Source organism: Brugia malayi, assembly GCF_000002995.4.
Source record: "Brugia malayi strain FR3 genome assembly, contig: Bm_v4_Chr2_contig_001, whole genome shotgun sequence".
NCBI lineage: Eukaryota > Metazoa > Nematoda > Chromadorea > Rhabditida > Onchocercidae > Brugia > Brugia malayi.
The window spans coordinates 4915180-4926907 of NW_025062476.1; the positions used below are offsets into that span (position 1 = coordinate 4915180).

Consider the following 11728-nt stretch of genomic DNA (forward strand, 5'->3'; position numbering starts at 1 on the left):
TTAACTTTCACTAATAGCAAAATAAATTAGTAATTTCATATTTCTTCCTAATATGTCTTCTCATTCTGTGCTTCAGTAATTTTTTTTTACATCGCTAAATAATCTTTTGAAAATTTGCATTAATTATTTCAAATTTTAATAGTAAATTTCAGTAGTTGAATGAAATGAAAAATGCGAGAAGGAATAGAACGAAGCGAAAGTGAAACAAATTTTATCAGGAATATAGCTTTTAATGACGATAATAGCACTGATTCAGAAAGTAATTTAATCTTCTTTTTCGTTCTATTAAATCAATTATTTAGAAATTTATTTTCAAATATTAATAAATAATTTCGGTAAATTTAGATCTTAGATTTAAATGTTATCGATTTTTAGACATTGTAAATAATTGGGGAAATAATTTCAGCAAGTATTTATTATAAAATTTGTATAATAAAGTTTACTTGATTGCATGCAAAACTTTAACAAAAGTTTAATTTCATCCATAATTCATTTAAAAAAAAATTAAACTTCATGATTTGTTAAACAACTTTTCTATATGTATTTTTTGATGTACTTTTATCGCCGATTAGTTTAAAGAAAGGACAAAAAAAGGAAAAAAAAAATTTAGGAAACACTGAAAAGAAAAAACGAGCACAAGAATCTTTGGTAACTTACCGACCGGAATATTTGAAAACATTTATTTGCTTTCTAGCATTACTTGTATCATTAATTTTAAATCAACTTGTAATTTGTTTAGCACATGATATTACCAGTAGGTTTGGATTTAATTAATTGGGTTAATTTTATTAAATTTTTTAAATTTCATAAGAACGAATCAGTAAATATGTTTTGCCATTTCTTTAATCTTAATTCAATCTTGATTATCTTCTGAATTTAAGCGTAAGCGGGAGAAAAAGAAGCTAAGAAGGAAGCGAATTATTGGAAATCAAATGTTAATGTTCACCTTAATTCATCGATTGATTGAAATAATTTGAATTACATCTATGATAGAGCATAAATTTTGATTTTAAAATCGATGCATTTAAATTAATCTTATCCAGAAATGCATTACCGGATTTGGTATTTACGTTAGTGCCAGAACAGGAATGGGCTTTAGCCGTTGGTGACATGCTTACCTGTATCGCTGGCATTATTGCTCTCGGATTTATCGCTGTCTTTCATCGATATCGCATTATTGTTTTACGTCGATTAATATTTACAATAACTGTATTGTATACATTTCGAGCTATTTGCTTATCTGTTACTCATATTCCAGCAAGTTATCAGAATAATTACCAGTAAATTCTTTCTTTTTCTTTTTTTTCCAAATGTAATTTCACAATTTTATCTTATAAAAATCAATTATTATACATTTAGTAAAATAATTGGTGACATTCTTTGATCTCATGAAATTTTTTTTTTTAATTTTTATCACTGAATTTTTGAAATTTTATAGTAAATGTATAAAACCAAATTATCAGGCAACAGTACTAAGTGTTCTGAAACGATTTGCCCAACATTCTTTCAAGGTTTCCATTTTTCAAAAAGCATTCTTCAAAACTAAATTCTAAAGTTTATTTGATATCAATATTGATTAATTTGCATTTGACATCGAAATAATTATAGATGTATCAATAATTTCATATTTTATTGTTTTGAATACTTCTGAAAAAAAAAAAAAACTTTACTTATAAAAGCCATTTGATGTAATTTGTTTAAGTGAATTATTGAATCATTTAAAAAGGCCTTTAGCATAGTCAACATATTTTACAAATTCAAAACATCATTTTTCAATTTTTTTTCAACTCAAGTCAATTAAATTTAGAAAACAGAATTGTTACAAAATTTTTATAAACAATAATATGGAAATTTTTCCAAATAAAAATTTTCTTTTCCCATTATGCTTTCATATTTGATTTGACAAATAAATTAGTTTTGAAAATACGAAATTTTTCAAATTTCCTTTGTTGAAATTATTAAAAAAAAAAGAAAAAATGAAATATTTTAGTTAGGCCTACAGATCAGTGAAAATGGTAAATTAGTCTGTGGTGATCTTTTATTTTCTGGACATACCATATTTGTTTCTACAACAACATTCTATTTCAATCATTATTCACCACATTCTATTTGGCCACTTAGGTTTATTTCATTTAGCAGTTTAAATTTAATACAAAAATTGTAAATTTCAAAACGTCACAAATTCAATTCAGTTCTTTTTTAAATTTCGAGCTGAAGAGAAAAAAAAATTTATTTTTCAAAGAAAATTTTCCTTATTTAAGATGGTGCTTAATATTAATATGTATTGGTGGTATGATCTGCTTATCAATATCACGAACACATTATAGCGTTGATGTATTAATTGCTTACTGGCTGTCTAGTTTCTTTTTCAGGTTTTTAAAAATCTTTTTCATTAAATTTTAATTTAAAACTTCTGAAATTCAAAAAAATATTGAGGCATCTATGTTTTCATCCCTTGCAAATGGATTAAAACTTTCCAATGTCAAATTTAACATCTGACTAAACGTATGTCACATTATATTTACTTGATAATTTAATAGTTCTTTATATATAAATATGAATATATTAAATAGCATATAGTTCTTTCTCCATCCTTTGTTAAGTGTGTTATTGAAGAGAATATTAAAATTTGGAATGTGTAATTTATTATTGCAGTCTTTATCATTCATTCATTTTGCTACCACATCACGTACGTATCCGAACACGTGCCTACCGTCGTTTATTACTCTTTTGGACGATGTATGAATTAGAAGTGAATGTACCATCGGGTCGCCTACAAAATGAAATAGAATGGCCATTACCTTGGCCAAAATGTCTGAAACGATGTGTCAGAAATTGGAATAGACGAGAAATTGAAACGCTGGCAGGTCGTATTGCAGAAAAATTGGATGCGCATCGTGTGAAGACACATTTGTAGTAAATCGACACTTCCATAATATGTTTGTTTTTAAAAGTTTGAAAATAAATTTTATTGCTAAATTTAACTTTTACAAGCGTATAAGTAAAAAGTATTGAGTTACTTTTAAGCAGTATACAAGTAAAAAGATATTCAATCAATGTATATCTCAAAAACTTTTGACATTAATTACTATTCAATTAGTAGTTGTAAAATTAATTTAGCTTAGTTGATGAATAGAATAAAAAACCTGAAATGATTATATAACCAAATTAATAAAATTTATTTTTGATATAATTATTTTCTCATAAAAGATAATGAAGAAGTGTTATCAGATAGAATTATCAACTTAAACAAATACATTACTAATACACTCAATTAGCTTACTATTACTATCTGATAACACTTTTTTCTTTTACATTATTGTCAGTGCAATAAGTCAATAAGTAGCCAAGTTTGCCAGTCTAAATTTTTTTGCTTGAACAGTAAACAAATTAGAATTTGGTCAGTTGTATTCGTATGTTTCTTATTAATTCGGACATTCTACGATTGCTTCAAGCTGTAAGCCAATAAGTTTTGGCTTATTCGAGAGAAGTAGTTCTTTTGGTGCTTCAAATTCTATCTGTAATATCAATTAGGATTATATTAAGTAGAAACATTTTTAATTATTACTGAAATTGCTATATTCTATTTTCAACGAAGAAAAAGAAGGAAAAAATCAAAAAGAAAAGTTACGGTGAATGAATAATGACGAATTCCGTTTGCATCCGGTTTAACTGCTGGAAGCTCAATTTGACGGAATGTTTCTGTAATATATATATATATTTTCCGTAATTCATTACGAAATGTTACAATGTGTTTTTGCAGATGTATCATAATTAATTTAATACAATGATAGATGGTTTCTCATATTTTTTTTTAGACTTATTTCACATAATTGTGAAAATATTTTGAATAGAAAAATTTTATGGAAATTTACCAAACTTCAACGGTTCATCGGAATCCGTAATTGGATCACCGCTAGTTATGCTTATCATTTTAAATGTATTATGTTGAGTGGCGGCATCATTAACTAATTCTACCTTATCTCTAGAAAAGAAAAAGGTTATCAACAAATAATTAACAATTACTGATAATTGTTAACTTATAATTTCACATGCTATTAAAAATGCTACTAAAAATTTTTGTGCAAATAAAACTTTACACAAATTATAGTTTTTGTAAGAAAATGAAAAGAATAAAAGATAACCGAAACGAGTGAATTGCTAAATTTTGATCAGTTAATCGTTCGATTTGGTCGATAAAATCAAAATTGCAGAATAATCGCAATTTATTAAGTATATCCTTTACAAACTGAAAAAAATTCTTATACAGACGGAGGATTAAGAATTTTCTTATTTAATGTTTTCCAATTTCTAATTCTCTTATTTGATTCATTTATTTTGTCTGATTGGAATGATTGAAATGAAATCAATCAATGAACCGTGTAACGCTGATCATCATTACAGCACCAAACTTTAATTGCTTGCGCTGCTAATCCAATTGCTACTTGATTTTCACTTGTGGTCGAATGCTAAAAATTCAAAATGCCTAATTTTGCTCAAATTTCATTTCATAATTATCAATATATTACTGATATCGAATTCATATCAAATTATCGATTAACTAATAATCAAAAACAAATTACATCCATTCAACTAAATAATTGTTATTGAAATTCTATAACTCTAATTATCAGATCTATTTAATATATAAATATTGCAATGTATTCATTCATACTTCATATTGGATGAAAATTTATAATTTCAAACCTCATAAATGAAGAGAGAAATGAGAAACTCGAAACTTGCATCATTGATAGCAAGAAAGCTATTCTGCTTGATTATTTCATTAAATTTATCCAATGATTGCTGTAAATTTATAATAAGTAAATTTCAAACTTTGTATATAATCCATAAAAAAGGAAACAAATTAGAAATTCAGTTTAGCAAATGAAACAATATTTAAAATAAACCTTTACGACATATTTTGCCTTATTTTTTTCCAAATTGCATACAGCAACACTAATAGCAAATGGCGCACTTTCCGGTTTCGATGCTAATATGCGCAGTTGTTCGATGATTGCTTTACGCATATCCCACATTTCAAGGGCATTTGCCGCTGCTAATGCATTGATAATCTTTAAAAAAAAAAAAAAAAAAAGAAATTTAACATTAAATATATTGAAATTAAAATTTAACAATTGAAATTTGAGTGAAATTCAAAAGTTGCAAGTACAAAATTTTGTTTTCTTAAAAAAAGAAAAAACTTTACTCGATTTAGTGGTATTTTAGCATATCCATCTGCAAATGAAATTGCAATTGCTAATCCGATCGCATTGAAGCACGGTTCTTTTTGCTTTAATTCGTCAAGTACAATTATTTTTTTCTTCCCTAAAATATTATTTGGTTGTAATTTAGAAAGGAATGAAAATTTTTAACAATTGAATCAATAATAACTCATATGATAATAATAAGATTTCTCTATTGAATTTTGTTTTAGCAAGAATGCAACGAGAAAAACTTTGATTTTAATTTTTAAAGTTTTTTGAAATAAAGCTAATTTTAATCCATCAATTGCATATTTTGTAATTCAATTACTTTATTTCACTTAGAACTTTTATAAGAATAATAAAAGCAAAGTTTAAGAACTATGCAAACTAGGTAATCTTCATTTTAAATTTCCAAAAATTTAAATTTAAGACCATAAAATTTCGTTGTAAAACTTCTTTGTAATTTAATAGTCAATTTAAATTAATTTATCAAAAGTGGAAAAAATTGAAGTACCGCCACTAATTAACATTCGTTTGAAAAAATTGGACATTGCAATCATTTGTTCTTCATTAATTACAAATTCAGTATTATCTAATTTCAAACTTTGTTTATTGCATTCCATTGTTAGTTTAATTTGCTAAAAAAGCGAAAGAAAATGATAATATTTGCTGAGTTTTTTTTTTTTTGTTTATTTTTCTAACAAATATTTTTATAAGTATCAAAATTTTAAGTAAGAACTAGAAGTATAGTTATTTCTAGTTATTTTCAAACATTTTCCATACATTTCTGATTTGGATTTGGATCAGTTAGAAAAATTTGACAAATCCATTAAAAACCTTCGGATTTCTAATGATAACGCAATAACTACTTATTCGACATTTGCCATTATTTGATGATGCCATATGATTCGATTTTGCAATTAGCTTTTAGCAAATGAATAAATCAAATGACCAATTTCAATCTGATTTGTTTCTTAAATGAAATTAATTTAGATTTAATGCTATGAGGTGAAAATTTGCATAGCGCGTCAAATTTATGAATTAAACTGTTCGCTATTCTCTGCTCAAAGTGTCATTTTTTTGTTTGTTTACCATTGTTTATTGGCAGTGTCATTAAGCGATGTTTGTGGATAACGCATTTAGGGTTTTTCTTTCTGTAGCATTTTAAAAGTTTCTAGAAATTATTAAAAAGTAGTTTCATTCTTCTCAACTAAATATTCCATCGAGAATTTTTTATTTTTCATTAAATTCATACAGCAATTTAACTGTGATTCATTGTTTCGATGAATCAGCTTCTTCTTTTTCCTCTTTTTTAACTTTCGAAGCTGAAAATTTGAAATTGTTGTACTCTCGACATTTGTATACTATGTTGGTCGTATTTGTTGAAAATCTTTTTTTCTTATTCTATCTTTTTTTTTTTTTTTTTGTAAAGTTTGTGAATATTTTTGAGAATTTCCGTAATGGATATCTTTCAGGATGTTATATATAATAAAGATATGATGCATTAGATGGTCGAAAGGTTTAACTTGTCAAATACTCATCAGGAATAACACTTTACCTGGAGTATGGGTAAATCAAATGCAGTGGTTCAGTGGTTAGCTTATGTGTATGTGTTATGCGCTGTTTATTTGTTCAGATAAACCATTTAAAAACTCTGCGAGTGCCAAAAAAATGCATTGCACGGGATGAAATCACTCTGTATGTTTTTCATAATTTTTCAGCTTTAAAATACAAATTAAATAATTCGGGTAACAAGATGGATTTTCTGTTTGGCCGAAAGAAGACACCTGCCGAAATGTTACGACAAAATCAGAGAGCGTTGAATAAGGCGATGCGTGAATTGGACCGAGAACGATCACGTCTTGAAATGCAGGAGAAGAAGATTATTGCTGATATTAAGAAAATGGCCAAAATGAATCAAATGGTAGAAAATACGTTTGAATTTTATGTCATATGTCCATTATTTGCCAGTTATTGAGGAACTTCAAAGTTTTTGAAATCTGCTCGAAGTGAAGTTCAAGATTACCCAACCACATATATTAAATGATAAAAAAAATTGGGTAATGAGCATAGAATAGTTTTTTGAGTATGATTTTAGTGGGCGAATGCTTTGTTGATCTGTGCAACTTCGAATAGCTTCATGTTATCAAAAGGAAAATGTTAAGAATTATTGTAAAAGTAGAAAATATAATTTTCAGTATTTTTCAAGAAATTTCAGGATTCAGTAAAAGTTATGGCAAAAGATCTTGTCCGGACTCGCCGACATGTCAAAAAATTCATTATGATGAAAGCTAACATACAAGCCGTCTCATTGAGGGTATTTCTTTTATTATTGATTTCTTTTCTCCTAATGACTGTTTTTATTCTAATTACTTCACTCAGAGCTGTGGATACAGATAAAAGTTATTCGAATTTTTGTACGATTTAAAGTTTTTTTATGTTCAAAGACTTAAACGAAGTTAAGTATGGCATGTCATACAAAATTACTTTTGCTCAAATAGTAATCAGCATGAAATTGATTATGATCGTTTCAAAAGTTCGATATTTTTAAATTCCAAGAGCTATGTCATTTCTTCTCTTTGATGCTCCTTTACATGTCCTAAATAAATTTTATCAGTTTAGACATCAATGATTTGCAGGTGCAAACTCTAAAAAGTCAAGATGCAATGGCACAAGCAATGAAAGGCGTAACGCGGGCAATGCAAAACATGAATCGACAGTTAAATTTGCCTCAGATCCAGAAAATAATGATGGAATTTGAAAGGCAATCAGAAATTATGGATATGAAAGAGGAAATGATGGGTGAAGCAGTAGATGATGCCATTGCAGATGAGGGTGATGAAGAGGAAACAGAAACAATTGTTGCTCAGGTATAAATTTTGTAATTTTCTTTAATTTTCATCGTTTTAGTCAATATATAATAAGAATTTCATTCTTTTTTTTAAACTTTAATTGCTTAGGATAATTGTTTTGTGTTAATTTGAATATAGGTTCTGCTTTGTGGTATTACTGCAGGTACTGTTTTACTTGTATATTTGAGTGATATGTTTGTTTGAACTGTGCCTTTGATTTTTTATTACTGAGACATCTCATGAGACCGGCTTGATGTTTCATCAGATTTTCACTTCAATGAGAATATATACTAAAATGGCAACTTTTGATAATTGCTAGTTTTACCATTGAAGAATATCATAATTTGATGTATTGATTAGTTTTATTGCTTTTCTATCAAAGAAAAGAAAGGCGTTCATGTTATATTGCAAAAATCAGTTAGTCTCATGGCTACATATAACATGCTGTGTTATATGTGATGAAATAATTTTCAGAAGATTCATCCGAACATCATTTATTTGCAGGTGTTAGATGAATTAGGAATCCAGATGAATGAGGAACTGTCTGCGATACCTGCAGCACAAGGTTCATTAAAGCCGGCAGACCAAAACCGACAGCCGCAGCCAGCATTGTCGGATGCAGATGCTGATCTACAGGCTAGGTTGGAAAATCTACGTCGGGAATGAATCAAATTAAAGTTCTGAAACTTCATGTTGTTTCCTTTTACGAAATTTATTGCAGAATTTTTCTTTTTTTTAAAAGTATTCCAAATTCGGATTATAACTTTGCTCTTAATTTCTTTATTTTCATATCTTCCAAACTGCCTATAAGAGCGAAGAACTGTGACATATCCATGTTGAAAAATAACAATTCATTTAATGTCGTTCAAATCTTTTTTTTTTCCGAAGTGTGAACTGCGTTCATGTGATATAGATTGAGAAATATCTTTGATCTAAGCAGTAAAGTAAGGACTATTTTGATGGCAACTCGCAATTTTTGATGCTTGGTATCCAAAGTTTAGGAACAAAAAAAAAAAAGATCAAAAAATCAGCATGCCGAGGTAAAGATAAGGGCTAACTGCGAAACTGCAATGGTTTTCCAGTGCAAGGTTTTATTTAAAAGTTTCTTTTAGAAAATTAGTCCTTACTTTTGTGCAGTCGTTGATTTGTTGTATTATACATTTTTTTTCTTATTTTAATATGCTTGCATCAAATGATAATCATGGTTTCACTTTGAAATATTGTAACTTTTGTGGGTGCTTTAACGCTGAAAAAAAAAAAGAAAAAAATCGATACGTCTTTAATTTTTGTGCTGTTCAGAAAATAGTATTATAACATAACGTCACCGGCAGTAACCATTAATTCATTGAAGCGTCTTCTCAAACGTATGGTAGGTTCAGTCTTTTTTACCATTATTGAAAACAACAGGCTGTGTGTAGGAGGTTTTTAATTTTTCTTTGATCAGTAATTTCATATCCTAATACATCCTAATAAACATTTTGCCGAATGAACAACTATATATATTGTTGGAGTAGTTTAGAATTATTTTCGCTGATATAGGTAACTTGAAAATACAACATTTATTTCAGCAGCACAGATGATTTTACATCATGCATAATTCATCATGATGATTCTAACTTAAAGGAAATATTTGAGGTTTGATCCCCATATTTTCCTAACTTAAGATCGGTTTAGCATAATAACAACTAAATTCGTTCAGTATCACTTCGTTGCAGTAATTCTCTTTTTCCTACAATATTGCTGGCAGTGTGCGATTCATTTTCTTGTACATTACGTGGCAAATCACGGCACACTATTGATATGCGACGACTCCGTGGAATCGGCTTCTCCATGAAATATGATTCCGCTTTTCCAAGCACTTCATGATAAAATTCATAACGACTAAATTCCCTGAAATTTTTATCCAGTAGAGCAAATAAATTATTGTAGTAATTCGCGACAGTGGTTGAAACTTTAATTAATAAAAAAGTAGTCTTGACAGTTTACTGTATTACATTCTCAGTATGATTATATATAAGATGATAATACCAAATATTTCATTCAGTTAAATTGGCTTTTCAGCAAGCTAGAATGCTTCAATTACTTCCATTCTCAAAATCTCAATGACTTGTAATTCGCTAATAATAAAACTTAAATCTTAGCTGAAAATGCTGAAATATATAAAACGATGAATTGATAAAAAAAGAAAATATTACGCCATTCTATAAAGGCATCGCTGTTGCAAAAATAAATCAACAATGAGTTCATCTTTTCGATCTTTATGTCGTAAACGCATTACAGCATCTGATAGCAAGGAAAGGCCAGTGATAACATCACCACAATACTGGAGAGAAAAATCAAGAGATAAAAAATACGATCCAAAAAGTGTAAACATTTTTAGTTGTTTAGTAATTAAAAGATTATTAAGAGAATTAAAAGATTCTTTTAATCACTATGTTTAGCAAATAAAATTATGTAATTCCTACACCAAAAAAAAAAGTTTTATTTACATTGGAAATGCATTTACAGTTTGATTTATTGTCATACATTCTGATAATAATAAAAATAAATTTGAAAGAAAAGAAGAAGGGAATACATACCCTGACACTATCAATGTGCGGTTTAATAACACCATCTTCGTGTAAATCAAGGATATGTACAAATAAATGTTGTTTATCTTCTTTTTCGAATGAGTGTTTTCGAATTCGATCAAGAATAGCTTCATTTTCTTTTCGCCACTTTAGCTGTTCTCGTTCACGGTACAAGTGAATAGCCTAAATTTTTGAAATTAGTGAGCTCAAAGTTTTGGGCACTAAAATATTTTTATATTATAAAAGATTATTATGTTTAGAATGGAGCAAAACATGAATAATTTGCCAACAGTTATGTGTGACGTGAAAGAAACGTATTGCATATTTCAAATTCTATTGTTCGTAAATAAAACTTACACATCACAATAATCATAGTATTCCTTAGTAATTTCATTAACTTTTGATAACAGCTCTTTCAATTTATAAAAGATTCATAGATTAAATTCCAGAAGACTTACTGACAAAATTTTAAAAATAAACGAAAAATAGACGATGTTACAAATCAGGATTACACTTTGATTAATTTAAATTAAAAATAAAGTTGTAAAAAAAAAAAAAAAAAAAAAAAAAAAAAAAACAAATCAAGCTACAAGTTAACTGCAAATTAAATCTAGAAAATCGAAAATAGTTTGAAATTTAAAAATGAAAAAAAAAAAAAAAAGAAGAAAACAGATTACATCATCCCAATGTGATTTTTCATAACGAATTCGTTTCATATGTGGATTAATTTCATCCAAAAGTGATATTTCTTCATCTTTCGTAATAAAATTAGGAATAACTGTGCAGCATTGCAACAATACATTTTTCATCTCTTTTGACCATAATGTATGATTATGGAAATGAATCAAATTGACTGCCGAATGTCGAAAAACGGACAAATGCATCCAAAAAAGAGATTGAAATCCGGAAACTTTCCCAGAAAAAAAAAGTCAAGATATTTAGCGAAAAATACCAAATGATATGTTTTTTAGTATATGAATTAAGTATGAATTAAAAATGAAGACACAAAAAACTCAATTTAACGATTGATTTATATTCAATAAATTTGAATTCACATCTCGCAAGTTATACATATTTTTTTTGTATTGTTTGACATATG

At 27.6% G+C, this 11728-nt stretch overlaps 4 protein-coding genes across 6 annotated transcripts; 2 read left to right on the forward strand and 2 right to left on the reverse strand.

The window, feature by feature from the left end:
* Window positions 1–171: 171 nt before the first annotated feature.
* Bm9738 lies at window positions 172–2917 on the forward strand (the record flags this gene model as incomplete). Of its 2 annotated transcripts, XM_043078456.1 has the most annotated exons (8): window positions 172–259; window positions 611–648; window positions 882–934; window positions 1044–1280; window positions 1439–1511; window positions 1991–2121; window positions 2262–2372; window positions 2656–2917. In XM_043078456.1, 8 exons carry the CDS (start codon window positions 172–174, stop codon window positions 2915–2917), a joined length of 993 nt encoding a protein of 330 aa, XP_042934390.1. The 2 variants fall into 2 exon arrangements, with proteins under 2 accessions (XP_042934390.1, XP_042934391.1); XM_043078457.1 differs by lacking the exon at window positions 882–934 and having other exon boundaries at window positions 611–758.
* Window positions 2918–3425: 508 nt separating this feature from the next.
* Window positions 3426–6110, reverse strand: Bm9739 (Uncharacterized protein; the record flags this gene model as incomplete). Its single annotated transcript, XM_001891872.2, has 10 exons — window positions 3426–3518; window positions 3632–3702; window positions 3876–3985; window positions 4146–4249; window positions 4380–4469; window positions 4708–4806; window positions 4911–5075; window positions 5210–5328; window positions 5722–5845; window positions 6045–6110. 10 exons carry the CDS (start codon window positions 6108–6110, stop codon window positions 3426–3428), a joined length of 1041 nt encoding a protein of 346 aa, XP_001891907.2.
* A 712-nt stretch (window positions 6111–6822) lies between these two features.
* On the forward strand, window positions 6823–8725 carry Bma-vps-2 (SNF7 family protein; the record flags this gene model as incomplete). Of its 2 annotated transcripts, none has more annotated exons than XM_043078458.1 (4): window positions 6823–7131; window positions 7426–7524; window positions 7847–8077; window positions 8564–8725. In XM_043078458.1, the coding sequence occupies 4 exons, from the start codon at window positions 6823–6825 to the stop codon at window positions 8723–8725; spliced, it is 801 nt and encodes a 266-aa protein (XP_042934392.1). The 2 variants fall into 2 exon arrangements, with proteins under 2 accessions (XP_042934392.1, XP_001891908.1); XM_001891873.1 differs by having other exon boundaries at window positions 6964–7131.
* A 1019-nt stretch (window positions 8726–9744) lies between these two features.
* Window positions 9745–11513, reverse strand: Bm6589 (spermatogenesis associated 11, putative; the record flags this gene model as incomplete). Its single annotated transcript, XM_001891874.2, has 4 exons — window positions 9745–9949; window positions 10255–10382; window positions 10639–10812; window positions 11307–11513. The coding sequence occupies 4 exons, from the start codon at window positions 11511–11513 to the stop codon at window positions 9745–9747; spliced, it is 714 nt and encodes a 237-aa protein (XP_001891909.2).
* Between the last annotated feature and the right edge of the window lie 215 nt (window positions 11514–11728).